Source organism: Astyanax mexicanus, unplaced genomic scaffold (assembly GCF_023375975.1).
Source record: "Astyanax mexicanus isolate ESR-SI-001 unplaced genomic scaffold, AstMex3_surface scaffold_39, whole genome shotgun sequence".
In the NCBI taxonomy this organism is placed as follows: Eukaryota; Metazoa; Chordata; class Actinopteri; order Characiformes; family Acestrorhamphidae; genus Astyanax; species Astyanax mexicanus.
The window spans coordinates 44629-60116 of record NW_026040049.1 but is presented as its reverse complement, the minus strand read 5'-3'; the positions used below and the strand labels follow the sequence as shown (position 1 = coordinate 60116).

The 15488-nt window shown below is 44.8% G+C and overlaps 3 protein-coding genes across 4 annotated transcripts in view; 1 reads left to right on the top strand and 2 right to left on the bottom strand.

The window, feature by feature from the left end:
* Positions 1-4150, bottom strand: part of msto1 (misato mitochondrial distribution and morphology regulator 1) — a 45547-nt gene extending 41397 nt beyond the window's left edge. Inside the window, exon 1 of the mRNA XM_049473558.1 lies at positions 3584-4150. Coding sequence (XP_049329515.1) covers positions 3584-3667 — 84 coding nt within the window. The 5' untranslated portion in view covers positions 3668-4150. The remainder of the gene's footprint in view (positions 1-3583) is intronic.
* A 481-nt stretch (positions 4151-4631) lies between these two features.
* On the top strand, positions 4632-9281 carry tmem79a (transmembrane protein 79a). 2 transcript variants are annotated; one of them, XM_015604171.3, is made up of 5 exons: positions 4632-4719; positions 5304-6115; positions 6361-6552; positions 8311-8533; positions 8621-9281. In XM_015604171.3, the coding sequence occupies exons 2-5, from the start codon at positions 5710-5712 to the stop codon at positions 8811-8813; spliced, it is 1014 nt and encodes a 337-aa protein (XP_015459657.2). In that variant the 5' UTR covers positions 4632-4719; positions 5304-5709; the 3' UTR covers positions 8814-9281. The 2 variants fall into 2 exon arrangements, with proteins under 2 accessions (XP_015459657.2, XP_022541878.1); XM_022686157.2 differs by lacking the exon at positions 6361-6552.
* Positions 9282-9431: 150 nt separating this feature from the next.
* On the bottom strand, positions 9432-15442 carry LOC103047455 (glycosylated lysosomal membrane protein). The gene is made up of 6 exons (XM_007242598.4): positions 15297-15442; positions 14315-14575; positions 13411-13605; positions 11269-11487; positions 10894-11156; positions 9432-10760 (listed from the first exon to the last, which is right to left on the bottom strand). Exons 1-6 carry the CDS (start codon positions 15381-15383, stop codon positions 10589-10591), a joined length of 1197 nt encoding a protein of 398 aa, XP_007242660.3. The 5' UTR covers positions 15384-15442; the 3' UTR covers positions 9432-10588.
* Positions 15443-15488: the final 46 nt, after the last annotated feature.

Sequence of the window (15488 nt, the reverse complement as noted above, 5' to 3'; positions counted from 1 at the left end):
TGATTAGTGGTGTAGAGAGTGAGTGGTGTGTGATTAGTGGTGTAGAGAGTGAGGGGTGTGTGATTAGTGGTGTTGAAAGTGAGGGGTGTGTGATTAGTGGTGTAGAGTGTGAGGGGTGTGTGATTAGTGGTGTAGAGTGTGAGGGGTGTGTGATTAGTGCTGTAGAGAGTGAGGGGTGTGTGATTAGTGGTGTAGAGAGTGAGTGGTGTGTGATTAGTGGTATAGAGAGTGAGGGGTGTGTGATTAGTGGTGTAGAGAGTGAGGGGAGTGTGATTAGTGGTGTTGAAAGTGAGTGGTGTGTGATTAGTGGTGTAGAGAGTGAGGAGTGTGTGATTAGTGGTGTTGAAAGTGAGGGGTGTGTGATTAGGGGTGTGTGATTAGTGGTGTAGAGAGTGAGGACTGTGTGATTAGTGGTGTAGAGAGTGAGGGTGTGTGATTAGTGGTGTAGAGAGTGAGGAGTGTGTGATTAGTGGTGTAGAGAGTGAGGGGTGTGTGATTAGTGGTGTAGAGAGTGAGGGGGGTGTGATTAGTGGTGTAGAGAGTGAGGGGTGTGTGATTAGTGGTGTAGAGAGAGGGGTGTGTGATTAGTGGTGTTGAAAGTGAGGGGTGTGTGATTAGTGGTGTTGAAAGTGAGGGGTGTGTGATTAGTGGTGTAGAGTGTGAGGGGTGTGTGATTAGTGGTGTAGAGTGTGAGGGGTGTGTGATTAGTGGTGTTGAAAGTGAGGGGTGTGTGATTAGTGGTGTAGAGAGTGAGGGGTGTGTGATTAGTGGTGTAGAGAGTGAGGGGTGTGTGATTAGTGGTGTAGAGAGTGAGTGGTGTGTGATTAGTGGTGTAGAGAGTGAGTGGTGTGTGATTAGTGGTGTAGAGAGTGAGGGGTGTGTGATTAGTGGTGTAGAGAGTGAGGGGAGTGTGATTAGTGGTGTAGAGTGTGAGGGGTGTGTGATTAGTGGTGTAGAGAGTGAGGGGTGTGTGATTAGTGGTGTTGAAAGTGAGTGGTGTGTGATTAGTGGTGTAGAGAGTGAGGGGTGTGTGATTAGTGGTGTAGAGAGTGAGGGGAGTGTGATTAGTGGTGTAGAGAGTGAGGGGTGTGTGATTAGTGGTGTAGAAAGTGAGGGGTGTGTGATTAGTGGTGTAGAGAGTGAGGTGTGTGTGATTAGTGGTGTAGAAAGTGAGGGGTGTGTGATTAGTGGTGTTGAAAGTGAGGGGTGTGTGATTAGTGGTGTAGAAAGTGAGGGGTGTGTGATTAGTGGTGTAGAGTGTGAGGGCTGTGTGATTAGTGGTGTAGAGAGTGAGGGGTGTGTGATTAGTGGTGTAGAGTGTGAGGGGTGTGTGATTAGTGGTGTAGAGAGTGAGGGGTGTGTGATTAGTGGTGTAGAGAGTGAGGGGTGTGTGATTAGTGGTGTAGAGAGTGAGTGGTGTGTGATTAGTTGTGTAGAGAGTGAGGTGTGTGTGATTAGTGGTGTTGAAAGTGAGTGGTGTGTGATTAGTGGTGTAGAGTGTGAGTGGTGTGTGATTAGTGGTGTAGAGTGTGAGGGGTGTGTGATTAGTGGTGTAGAGAGTGAGGGGTGTGTGATTAATTAAATTTAATTCAGTTCAATTTATTGTTATTAAACTGATACAGGGTTGTACAGAAAAACAAAACACTGTTAGGCTAGATCTCCAGTGCAGACAAAAACAGTGTAAGACAGAGTAAACAGTGCACAGACAAAACATACAGTGTACGGGCAAAAGGTTCAGGACACAGACAACAGATACAATTCATATGAGTATGTTTATGTTTATGTGTGATGAGGTACTGTTCAGGTAAGGTTAAGTGCAGTTGTAACAGCGGTACATTGTATATAGTTCATATGAGTATAATAAGTAAAGGTAGGACAGGTTAATTAAAGTGCAGAGTGCATACAGTCTCTCTGCTGGACCAATCAGTGACCATGTAGGAAACTGGGAGTGGTTATTCTGTGTATTGTTCAGGTTGTAGTTAGTGGTGCTGGAGTCAGCAGTTTTACAGCAAGGAACTTGCTGTAAAGAGTGACAGTAAAGAAGTGATAGTAGGCCTGGACAATAATTCGATATCGGCATTTATCACGATAAGAAATGGTTCAATAACGGTGATATCAGTTTTGTGGTATATCGATATGTATTATTTACACGGACAGGCATTTTTTACTGGTGTGAGCTCGCCCCAGAGCTAAACACAGTCTCCAGAGCTGAGCTATGTCTGTGCGTGATGACGTAAACACACAGGCACGTAGCCAGATAGGCTAGGCTAGTCTAGGCTAGGTTAGATTTGGCTAGGCTAGGCTAGGCTCGGGTCTGCTCCGCTCCGCTACGCATCTAAAATGCCTCGCGCTGGAGCCAAACAGAGCCGGGATGAGCTGATTCAAGGCTTGGGTAGGCTAGGTTCGCATCTGAAATTTTCTGCGCTTGAGCGGAGCGGAACCGAACCGAGTCTAGCCTAGCCTCGGGTCCGTTCGATCAGCGGTCAGCCGCGGGTCCGTTTGGGCAGCAGTCAGCCACGGGTCCGCACGGATCCAGCGCGGGACATTTTTGATGCACAATGAAGGCCCCTGCCGCTTCCACAAGTGATTAATTTAAGGAGGGAGGTCTAATTCAGTGGTGGGGATTTGGTTCGACTTTAGAAGGTCTAATAAACTTCAGTTTGCTGCAAATTGTGCCGGAGAGTGGAGCCGACCAGCAGCGGTAACGTTAATACATCTATTCTGTTCCACCACCTCAAGCAACTCCACTACATACAATATTTTCCTTATACTGACTGAAGCACTTTTATAGCTTATGTTGTAACTAAGTTATTTATAATTCATAAAGCCTATAGGTTTGATTATTTGATGGGGATGTCATGTTCCTTTTATTTATATAAAGGAGTCTTGTATTCTTTATCCTATTTGAAACACTTAATAATAATAATAATAATAATAATAATAATAATAATAATAATACATTTTATTTGTAATGCACTTTACATTTCAAAGAAATCTCAAAGTGCTACAGCGAAAATAAAATCAGAAACAAACTTTTAGGAACAAGTGAATAAAAACAACAAAAAATTCACACATCAGAGGCCTTGATAAAGGCCTACTCCTGGGGTCCCTGGAGCATCTCCTGTTTCTGCAGGCTACAAAAAACTTCTGTTTTGATTTGTTAAATATGTTTACAAAAAAGTAAGATGCTCTGCCTCTGTTGTCATTTAAAGTTATTTTTAGTTAGTTAGTTATATAGGCTTACGTTTGATAGGGATGTCATTTTTATTTTGCTATATGCAAATAAAATTGAGCATTGATTAATTTTGACATTTTTTTATTTCTTAAGTATTATAATGTTTTTGTGAAAGGAGGTTTCAAAGACTTAAATTAAAATTTCAGACAGTAGTGTACAGATTTCCATTGCAGGGATTCTTAGCAGTTTTCTGAGGCCTTCAAAGTATTTATATCGATATCGAAATTATATCGACCGAAATTAAGGAATATATCGTGATATAAATTTTGGCCATATCGTCCAGCACTAAGTGATAGTAATGGTAATATTTAGGGGTGGCGTTAAGGGTGATAGTGAGGGGTGACAGACCTGCAGGTTCCACCAGTGCGCCCCGGTGAAGTTGGAGAAATGTCCGAGCTGCAGAGTTACAACCTCCCGGCATACTGCACCCATCTCCCGCTACAGCCTCCCTCTCAGCCACGCTCTCAGCCCCGTTACAGCCTCCCTCTCAGCCCCGCTCTCAGCCCCGTTACAGCCTCCCTCTCAGCCCCGCTCTCAGCCCCGTTACAGCCTCCCTCTCAGCCCCGCTCTCAGCCCCGTTACAGCCTCCCTCTCAGCCCCGCTCTCAGCCCCGTTACAGCCTCCCTCTCAGCCCCGCTCTCAGCCCCGCTACAGCCTCCCTCTCAGCCCCGCTCTCAGCCCCGCCACAGCCCGGCAACAGCCTCGCTAAAGCCCCGCTCCAGATTTCCTTTAAGCCCCGCTCTCAGCTCATCACCCTCTGCTGCTCCTCTTCAGCCCCACTGCGGTTTAAACATGCATTAAATCCGGTTTAATTCTGATTTAAATTGGGTTGTTCTGTCCAGTTCTTCTGCTGAAGGTAAACACACTCTAACGTCCGGGTTTGACGGCACCACGCGTGCCACTACGTGCCTGTGATTGGCTGTTTTTAGTGAAATAGTGCGCTGATTGGTTGGAAGCACAGGGAGGCGGGTTCAGCGAGTTCGGTTTCGCCGCGCCAGCGTAAAGCACGTGGAGTTATTTTTTACATATTTTTGTTATAATTTATTCAAAATTAAACATGTCCTGGTTCCGGTTTTTATACAATAATTACTTTTAATGTAATTGTGTATTATTGTTATAATAATCAATAATTACTGACTGTGCACATACATAATTACATAAAATAAATACTATTATTTCTCGTTATGTGAACTTGTTTAAATACTCTAATTTTAGAAGATTCACATAAAGTACCCTCTGTATTTATTTATAAATAATTTATTCTAAACATTCAGTCTTATCTTTCAATCTAATTCCTTAATATAATCTAATATCTCAGTCTAATTTCTTAAAATTAGAGATAGAGAGGAAGAGAAAGAGACAGAAAAATAAAGAGGGAGAGAGAGACGAGAGAGAGAGAGAGAGAGAGAGAAAGCCCCGCCCCTCAGGTTCAGAAAGAAACTTGCACAAACTGAGCGCTCACACTCTCCCGAACACATCAACAGGTAGGAACACACCCTGTACACTCTACACACACACACACTACACTTCACTACACACTCTCTCTCTCTACACACACACACACACACTGTTCACACACACCAACAGGTAGGAACACACCCTGTACACTCTACACACACACACACACACACACTACACTTCACTACACACTCTCTCTCTCTACACACACACACACACACTGTTCACACACACCAACAGGTAGGAACACACCCTATACACTCAACACACACATATACACACTCTCTCTGTCTCTCTACACACACTACACACTCTCTCTCTACACACACACATACACACTGTTCACACACCAACAGGTAGGACACACACTGAGAGAGTTTGTTTGTTTGATTGAAGGTCAGAATTTGTTACTGAAAGGCCTAAAAGTGAAATAACCAGAGAAGTGTAGTAACAAAGTATACACACTGGTAAGGCAGGCTGAGCGAGGTGATCTGCATTTTTACTGTTGAGTGTGTGTGTGTGTGTGTGTGTGTGTGTGTTAATGTGTATAGGGTTATGGGTTATTGATTAATCATGGACTTCCTCTATAAAACACTGGTTCTCTCTGCAGGAGGACCTGGTGATGTCATGCTGCTGTTGGAACCATAATCCTGTGCCGTTTGAGAGGAGAAATTGTTTGTTCTGATTGGATTATTCGGATGGAGGTGAAGTCATGCTGCAGAGTTTTTAATTGGAGAACATACGTGTGTAAACAAGGAATCAGTGTGAAAGAATCAATCATTTACTCAGTAAATCAGTTACTGAAATGATTCATATCACTGTCAAATCTACAGAGAGGAGAGTGAATCTGATTCAGGGAATCATTTAAAGGAATGAATCAGCTGTTAGTGCAGTATTTCAGTGAGTCGTTTACTATGTGAATGATGATAAAGAGCTGTTAGAGAGGGAGTCAGATGTTGAAGTGAATCAGTTTGTGATTCAGAAAGATTCAGTACAGACAGATACAGTGGGGAAGGATGGTGTACACCCCTGAGTTTGGAGAAGAGGGTGGGGCTTCTGAGGGGTGGAGGGGAGGCAGAGATCTAAAAGATGGAGAAGAGCAGGAGGAGGAGGAGAGTAATAGAGTACTAGAGGGAAGGGAAGAGCAGGATGGTCAGGACAGCAGAATGGAGATGAGTGGAGAGAAGGATGAGTGGAGAGATAGAACTGGTGGTTTAACAGATGATGATGATGATATTGAAAGGTGGATCAGTCAGGTGGAAGCTGGTAAGGATTTTACTCCTCTGGTGACCATCCTTTGTCCAGCAAGTAAGCAGCAGGACCTGAATTCCAAAAGCAGAATGGGACCCCCGGTTTCAGCACCTATAGAACCACAGATGCACATGTGCCATCAACTTGCAGACTTGACCAAGAAACCTGACCGTGAGCAAATACCCACAATAATTACTAACATAATTTATATTCACACTGGAGCTCTTATATCATTATTAACTATTATTCTGAGTTTATATGGGATGATAATGATTAAATAGTGCATTATGTATGACTGTCTCTCTGTGTCTCTCTCTATATTTCTCTCGGTCTCTTGGTCTTTCTCAATCTCACTTATTCTCCTGGTCTCTCTCACTGTGTCTCTGTCTCTCTCTCAATCTCTCTCTGTCTCTCAGGTGACTGTGGGTTCTGTGGAGAGAGACTGATATTAAGTCTATGTCTCTCAGCTGCTGCTTTGATATTTCCACTACTTGTGTGGGCAGGTTTTGAGCTGCTGCCTTTTTACACACCAATAGTCACCAGTGCCCCCTTTAGGCTGGTCTACACACTGCGCTGTGCTTTCTTTGCCACAATCCCTATTGTTCTGGGTAAGACCTACTCGTATTTTTGGCTTTAATCGGAAATATAAGCAATATGGGGAAAAAAGCCCTATCACAATATAAAAGAGAGTTAAGCTGGGGGTCGGTTCAGGGGAGCTGGGGGTCTGCTCAGGGGAGCTGGGGGTCGGTTCAGGGGAGCTGGAGGGTCGGTTCAGGGGAGCTGGAGGGTCGGCTCAGGGGAGCTGGGGGTCGGCTCAGGGGAGCTGGAGGGTCGGCTCAGGGGAGCTGGAGGGTCGGCTCAGGGTCGGCTCAGGGGAGCTGGGGGTCGGCTCAGGGGAGCTGGAGGGTCGGTTCAGGGGAGCTGGAGGGTCGGTTCAGGGGAGCTGGAGGGTCGGCTCAGGGGAGCTGGGGGTCGGTTCAGGGGAGCTGGGGGTCGGTTCAGGGGAGCTGGGGGTCGGTTCAGGGGAGCTGGAGGGTCGGTTCAGGGGAGCTGGAGGGTCGGCTCAGGGGAGCTGGAGGGTCGGCTCAGGGGAGCTGGAGGGTCGGCTCAGGGGAGCTGGGGGTCGGTTCAGGGGAGCTGGGGGTCTGTTCAGGGGAGCTGGGGGTCGGTTCAGGGGAGCTGGAGGGTCGGTTCAGGGGAGCTGGAGGGTCGGCTCAGGGGAGCTGGAGGGTCGGCTCAGGGGAGCTGGAGGGTCGGCTCAGGGGAGCTGGAGGGTCGGCTCAGGGGAGCTGGAGGGTCGGCTCAGGGGAGCTGGGGGTCGGCTCAGGGGAGCTGGGGGTCGGCTCAGGGGAGCTGGAGGGTCGGCTCAGGGGAGCTGGAGGGTCGGCTCAGGGGAGCTGGGGGTCTGCTCAGGGGAGCTGGGGGTCGGCTCAGGGGAGCTGGAGGGTCGGCTCAGGGGAGCTGGAGGGTCGGCTCAGGGGAGCTGGAGGGTCGGCTCAGGGGAGCTGGGGGTCTGTTCAGGGGAGCTGGAGGGTCGGCTCAGGGGAGCTGGAGGGTCGGCTCAGGGGAGCTGGAGGGTCGGCTCAGGGGAGCTGGAGGGTCGGCTCAGGGGAGCTGGGGGTCGGCTCAGGGGAGCTGGAGGGTCGGCTCAGGGGAGCTGGGGGTCGGTTCAGGGGAGCTGGAGGGTCGGTTCAGGGGAGCTGGAGGGTCGGCTCAGGGGAGCTGGAGGGTCGGCTCAGGGGAGCTGGAGGGTCGGCTCGGGAGCTTGGGGTCGGTTCAGGGGAGCTGGGGGTCGGTTCAGGGGAGCTTGGAGGGTCTGTTTAGGGGAGCCGGGGGTCTGTTTAGGGGAGCCGGGGGTCGGTTCAGGGGAGCTGGAGGGTCGGCTCAGGGGAGCTGGAGGGTCGGCTCAGGGGAGCTGGGGGTCGGTTCAGGGGAGCTTGGAGGGTCGGTGTAGGGAAGCCGGGGGTGGTTTTGGGGGAGCCGGGGATCGGTTCAGGGGAGCCGGGGATCGGTTCAGGGGAGCCGGGGGTCGGTTCAGGGGAGCCGGGAGACGGTTCAGGGGAGCTGGAGGGTCGGTTCAGGGGAGCTGGAGGGTCGGTTCAGGGGAGCTGGAGGGTCGGTTCAGGGGAGCCGGGGGTCGGTTCAGGGGAGCCGGGGGTCGGTTCAGGGGAGCCGGGGGTCGGTTCAGGGGAGCTGGAGGGTCGGTTCAGGGGAGCTGGAGGGTCGGTTCAGGGGAGCTGGGGGTCGGTTCAGGGGAGTATTTCCAATTTGACTGACTATTTTTGCTGCCTGTCAAGAAGTTCTCTCGAAGTTCGATCAATTGTCTTGTATAGTTAACATTAGTTTGTTCTCTCTCTCTGTATAAGGTCTTTTGGTTGAGGGTGTGTCCAGGTTTAAGTCCGGAGCACTGAAGCCTCTGTTTGAGGGGAATCAAGGGGTACGCGAGGTCATCGTCCATGGGGATTATGTCCGAGACTCACTACATCTCTACCTACTGTACTTCATCCAGCTCACTGCCACTGCAACCTACATCCACCAGGACCAACTTAAACTGGTTCCCATACTGACCATCGTATTTGTCATTGGCAGGTGAGAGAGAGTATAGTATTGCCAGTCTTTGTCTCTTACTGTTAGTCTTTAGTGTTTCCTTATTAACTCTGCGTTGTCTGTGTTTAGGTTGGCATACTGGGTGTGTCTGGTAATTGGCAGCAAATTTCGTTCTCTGGGTTTCGGACTCTCCTTCCTTCCTCTGCTGGTTCTGCTGGGAACTAATCTCTACTTTGTCTGTTCATCAAGTGGACAAGATGTGGTGTTTGATGTGGCCCCGCCCACCACAGCCCCACCCCCAAAATTGAGGTGGTGGGGTTAAATGGCCTGAACAGGGACGTTAAACTGCTTCTGGAAATAAGAAACACTGTCAGTGGCCGTATTTCATATGTTTTGATGTACATGACGTTTACTGGGATCAGTTCAAAGGTGGCTCTCTTTATTTCCCAGTTCCATATAAATGGCCCATCCTTTACCGCCCACCGCTCGGCATGACTGGAACTAAACTCTTTCTTGACCCACAGTGATTTTTGGTGGATTTGGGACAGAGCCGCTGTTTGTGATCTGAACCTAAACCTGCACGAAACCAACAGAGGTACCACTACCCATCAGCCCCGGCGGCAGCGGCGTGCTGAAGGTCTCCGATATCATGATGGGTTGCAGACTTTAGCCTCATTAGTAAATAAGGAGCTTTATTTTTTCTACACTAGAGCTCCAAGGCTGCAGTCCATCCTGAGATCTGACACAGGAAATGATTATTAATAGTGAAAATAAACTTTGTGCTTTGTAAGTTGTGGTCCAATCATTCCAGATCTCTGTTTACAGACGCGCTTGGTTTCAGACTGTTATTAGAAACTTTATTATTGAGTTTTTACATGGTTGTTTTTTTTATTTAATAATGAGTGTCAGAATGCAGAAATGATTAGAAACAAAAAAGGGATTATAGATGTGCAAATTTTATTACAATCTTACAATTAGTATAAAACAATAATTCTGAAATTATTTTTTCAAGGTTGTAAAATGATCCTGCGGCTTAATGCATGTCTATTGTATTTTACAGACAAGTAATATTTAAAAAAATATTAAAATTCAATAAAAAATAGGTCCATTGTTCTAAATAACACCAGATTAAATTTCAGTTTTTCACACAAACAAAAATCTAATGTATTTGATTTCTAGGTTAAAGGTGCATGTGTGACTGTGAGAGAAAGTGTGTGTGTGTGTGTGTGTGTGTGTGTGTGTGTGTGTGTGTGTGTGTGTGTGTGTGTGTGTGAAAAACCCCCTGAGGAAAAAAAAAAACTTCAGTGCAAAAAATTCCAAAAAGTACTTATTAAGTTGAGGTGTAAACAGGGTGACTCAATTATAGATACCCAGTCAAAATAGTGCACTGTGATGGTGAACAAAAAGTTGTTATAAGAGATGATTAAGATGGTGCTGCCTGATGTTTTTGAGAAGATTCTAATCTAAAACCTGTTTTTAAATTAATTTAATGAGTGATTTAAGGAGTTAATGCATCAGAAAATAGTCCCGAAAGAAAAATGTACTCGTTCAGATGTTTCACTATTTCACCATCACTATTATTCTATATAAACTCACAGAAATCAGAGTCAGAAAGTGAAGATTGGAGTAAAACCTGAACTGAGCGACTAAAGGAAGATTCTAGTTTCCATAAAAAATATGTAAATTTAAAAATAATAAAAAAATAAAATAGCTTCCAGAGCCCCGCCCCCTTAACTTAATTACCAGTAAGATTTGCTTAGAAGGTCCTGATTCAGAAATAGCATTAAGGGCGGAACTACAGAACATGCACTAGGCTCCGCCCACAAAGCTTCCAGGGTGCTAATACAATTTCCAGTTAATTTTATAAACATATACTGTATACACACTCATACACCCACATGCATACACACGCTCACACACACACATTACAGTTTAAAGCATTGTCATTCTGTGTCTTTGACAAAAGTATCTAAGAATTTATACACTTATGGGCGGAGCCTGGTCAGTTTTAGCAGGACAGTCATGCAAACCAAACTATACAACATATCCACTCACTGAGCAGCATGCAAATGTGGGTGGGGTTTGTTTTTCAGTGTCTCAGTTGATTGGCTGGTAGCCCAACTGCTCTTCTCTTCTTTTTCTGATGCAGACGTAAACTCCTCCCACCACGAGGAGAGCCAGCGGCGTACCCAATCCCACAGCGATGATCCCCATCACCAGCGGAGAGAAGAAATCCGACGGAGGAGATCCCATTCCCACCAGCACTGTCCTGCAGAGAGACAGAGAGAGAGAGAGAGTGAGAGAGAGACACAGAGAGAGACAGACAGACAGAGAGAGAGACAGTGCGAGAGGGTCCCTTACACTCGCACACAGTCACTCGATGCACGCAATCTCTTACGTACCAGCTGATGAAGTGGGTGGAGCTGTAGAATGGGTCTTCAGCCATTCCAAAGCTCACATTGATGCCATACGTGAGGGAATTGTGGGTAAAATAGGAAGAGACAAGCCCTGAGGGGGTGGGCTGAGTGAGGGAGATGGGCAGGGTGTTCCTGCAAGATGTAGCATCCTCCAACACCGGCTCCCGCTGACGATACGCCACCGGCTTCCACTGAACAAAACCCCCCACTGAACTGGAGTTCACCTGAGACGAGACCCACTCAGACATCTGAGAGAGAGACAGACAGACAGACAGAGAGAGACAGAGACAGAGCGTTACATAAAGAGTTTCTTTTGATTTCTAAGAGAGGGGTAACAAGCCCCGCCCCCAAACTTCATACCTGGAATATGGAGGGCGTGTACTCGTCATCAATGAATTCGTGAATGTCTACTCTGGACTGAAACCCCTCCTCGCTTACTGTCTGGAGCTCCAGGGAAAAGCGTGATTGGTTGGTTCGTGGAATTACACCCTCTAACCACACACGCAGCTGGGAGGAGTTTGCGCTGTGGAGGAGACTCGGCCACGCCTCCTCCCGTCCCTCCGACTCGAATGCTGAAAACTGAGGAATCATAACAGCACAATATAATGTAACAGTAACAGAACCAGGGTAGAACAGAAAACTGTTAGAACTTGACATATAGTTCTTCATTTTGTTAACTTATACCTATAATAACCCACATACCCCTCAAACCAAGTGTTCATGTTCAATAATGAATTAAATAAAAATAATCAAGTCACATTAGCTTCACATTAGTGTAAAACTATGAAAGAGTGATTCATTCCTGCACTATGCTAACTTCTGTACTTCTTAGCTATACGTTTCCCCTGTGAAATGACAGGAAACACATTTTGGATCAAATAAACCACATTATTAAGCAACAGCACCCCCTGTAGCTTAATGATCCAGTTATCAAAACAAACAAACAGCGCTCTAACCTCTGATGTGCCACAGTACGATCACTATACGATCACTGTACAATCACTGTACACTGCAAGATCACTGTGTGATCACTGTACAATCACTGTACACTGTACAAGCACTGTACAATCACGGTAAGATTACTGTACGATCACTGTAAGTTTACTGTACGATCACTGTACACTGTACAATCACTGTACAATCACTGTACACTGTACAAGCACTGTACAATCACTGTACAATCACTGTACAATCACTGTAAGTTTACTGTACGATCGCTGTAAGATTACTGTACAATCACTGTACACTGTACAATCACTGTACACTGTACAAGCACTGTACAATCACTGTACAATCACTGTACAATCACTGTACAATCACTGTACAATCACTGTAAGTTTACTGTACGATCGCTGTAAGATTACTGTACAATCACTGTACACTGTACAATCACTGTACACTGTACAAGCACTGTACAATCACTGTACACTGTACAATCACTGTACAATCACGGTAAGATTACTGTACGATCACTGTAAGTTTACTGTACGATCGCTGTAAGATTACTGTACAATCACTGTACAATCACTGTACACTGTACAATCACTGTACAATCACTGTACAATCACTGTACAATCACGGTAAGATTACTGTACGATCACTGTATGATCACTAAGATTACTCTACGATCACTGTACGATCACTACAATCACTGTACAATCACTGTACACTGTACAAGCACTGTACAATCACTGTAAGTTTACTGTACGATCACGGTAAGATTACTGTACGATCACTGTATGATCACTAAGATTACTCTACGATCACTGTACAATCACTACAATCACTGTACGATCACTGTACAAGCACTGTACAATCACGGTAAGATTACTGTACGATCACTGTACGATCACGGTACAATCACAGTAAGATTACTGTATGATCACTGTACACTGTACGATCACTGTACGATCACGGTACAATCACGGTACAATCACAGTAAGATTACTGTATGATCACTGTACACTGTACGATTGCTGTAAGATTACTGTACAATCACTGTACAATCACTGTACACTGTACAATCACTGTACAATCACTGTACAATCACTGTACAATCACGGTAAGATTACTGTACGATCACTGTATGATCACTAAGATTACTCTACGATCACTGTACGATCACTACAATCACTGTACAATCACTGTACACTGTACAAGCACTGTACAATCACTGTAAGTTTACTGTACGATCACGGTAAGATTACTGTACGATCACGGTAAGATTACTGTACGATCACTGTATGATCACTAAGATTACTCTACGATCACTGTACAATCACTACAATCACTGTACGATCACTGTACAAGCACTGTACAATCACGGTAAGATTACTGTACGATCACTGTACGATCACGGTACAATCACAGTAAGATTACTGTATGATCACTGTACACTGTACGATCACTGTACGATTGCTGTAAGATTACTGTACGATCACGGTACACTGTACGATCACTATACGTTTACTGTACGATCACTTTACCCCCCTCCCCCCTCACCTGCAGGCAGAGTGAAGCGTTGCTGAAGGCGGAGCTGCTGTCCCTCCCACAGAGCAGGGTGGAGTGGTGCGTGTAGTCCAGGGTGCTGTTCATTTCACTCCAGGTGAAGTTCTGAAGGTCGTAAGGGGGGAGAAAGCTGGACTCGGGGAGATCCTGAGGGTCTGCAGTGTTGTTTACATCATCATATTCCAGCAGCTGAGACCAAAATCAATACACAGATTTCTCACACTCCAGTTCATCACAGAAACGTCTCAGTCTCAGATTACACTGCTATGCTAACGGCTAGGCTAACAGATAAAATTCCATCTGGTTCCATAACCTACCTGTTGTTAAAAGTATTCGGATACTTAGCTGGACTACATTTGTTAATATAAAAATGACTTATAGATTTACATATATTTGACTGTTAACTTAATATTTCTAATTGAAATTTAAAACTGATGTGATTTCAACGTTATGTAATGTTAACAGGTGATTATAATCCTGACTTTATAAAGCAGGAAAAAAGCTGATAGCTGACTTAAGACATGTTTGCCTGAAGTATTTGACAAAATATGGAATGTGTATCAGATTTGAAATGCAAACATGGATGTATATTAATCAATAAAATTGAGTTAGAAGTTTAGTTAAAATATAAAATATCTTCATGCTATCTGTAATCAAACAAAAGTTATTAAATATAAGTTAGTAAATGTAGGAAACACTGGATTTTTAATGTGTTTCCCGAACTGTCATAACGTATGGTCTTCGGGGTTGTAGTCTCTGTGTAAAGTGTAATTTGGGTAGGACAGGGATGTTAAGATATAAACTCTCAATTTTCTAAAAGTGAAACAAACCAGTTGAAACCCTTTGAGAATAACTGGATCCTAAATTGTGACCAGTATGAAACTGAAGCTGGTCTCACCCTGGAGAAGACCAGGGCGCTGCTGTACCGCACGCTGCTCTCCGGCTCCACCCGCACGCTGCCCGGGGTGCGGTTGAGGAAGGCGGTCCAGTTGACGTGGATAAGGGACTCGGTGGAGTTGGTGTGAACCAGCAGAACTGCAGGAGCTCCGTTGCTGCTGAGGAGGAGGTGCAGGGTGTCGTTTTCACCCAGCGCCCGGACATGCAGCAGGTCCACGCCGGGGGACGGTGTCTTCTGTCCAGGGTTCAGCTCCAGAGACACCTGAGGGACAGAGACATCCAACACAATCAAATCAATAATAATAATAATAATAATAATAATAAATAATAATAATAATAATAATAATAATAATAATAATAATAATAATAATAAAAAAAAAATAATAATAATTATAAATTGAGTGTTCACACATCCTTTTCACACATATTACCATTTTCTTATTAACATATGGAAGAAATCTTCCTTTAATTGTTGAATTATCTCACCTTCATGTTTATTTTTTGTTCACTGTTCACATATTTAAAAAGAAAGCTTTATCATTATGTATTTAAAATGTTTTAAAGCTGTTGGGAATGAAGGAGTTAAACTTGTGAATCAAAACAGAAGTGAATCTCATTAATGCAGCAACAACTTCCCTAAAACTGGAGCCAAACCCAACCGTTTATTCTTATTAATACTAATAATACTACTAATACTAATACTAATACTAATAATAATAATAATAATAATCAGCATAACAATCATACCCTGACTTTAGTTTTATATAAAACCATTTATAAATATAAAATGGCCTTTAATAAACGTTTAAAAAACTTTAATAAAGAGTTTTTTTTATAGCAGGAGATCAGAACTGCAGGTTTTTGATTAGAATATTAATATATTTATGATTTTAAGGCGTTTTGGTTTGTTTTGGTCGCTCGAGGTTCAGCAGTTTCTATTAAACTCAATCAAAAAACAATCAGAATAATTTATTAAACTTCACCTTCCGCCGGAAATCATCTCCGCCCCACAGGACTCCGCGCGCGGCGCAGATCAATAAAATATTAATAAAAATCTGAATTTTATCCATAATTTACCCTCCGCTCCACTGCAGTCTCACGAGCCAGTCAGCTGACCCTTCAAAATACAAGTCCCGCTGCGCGCGCACATGCAGCAAAATAAAAGTCCAACGGAA

What these genes read in the sequence shown, in the direction of transcription:
- LOC103047455 (XM_007242598.4), bottom strand. Translation starts at nt 15,383, where the DNA reads ATGGATAAAATTCAGATTTTTATTAATATTTTATTGATCTGCGCCGCG. An exon ending in GCGCCCTGGTCTTCTCCAGG is followed by an intron (nt 13,606 to 14,314) that starts GTGAGACCAGCT and finishes TTTTGGTCTCAG; the next exon opens with CTGCTGGAATATGATGATGT. An exon ending in ACACGCCCTCCATATTCCAG is followed by an intron (nt 11,157 to 11,268) that starts GTATGAAGTTTG and finishes TCTCTCTCTCAG; the next exon opens with ATGTCTGAGTGGGTCTCGTC.
- tmem79a (XM_015604171.3), top strand. Translation starts at nt 5,710, where the DNA reads ATGGTGTACACCCCTGAGTTTGGAGAAGAGGGTGGGGCTTCTGAGGGG. An exon ending in CACAATCCCTATTGTTCTGG is followed by an intron (nt 6,553 to 8,310) that starts GTAAGACCTACT and finishes TCTCTGTATAAG; the next exon opens with GTCTTTTGGTTGAGGGTGTG. An exon ending in ATCGTATTTGTCATTGGCAG is followed by an intron (nt 8,534 to 8,620) that starts GTGAGAGAGAGT and finishes GTCTGTGTTTAG; the next exon opens with GTTGGCATACTGGGTGTGTC.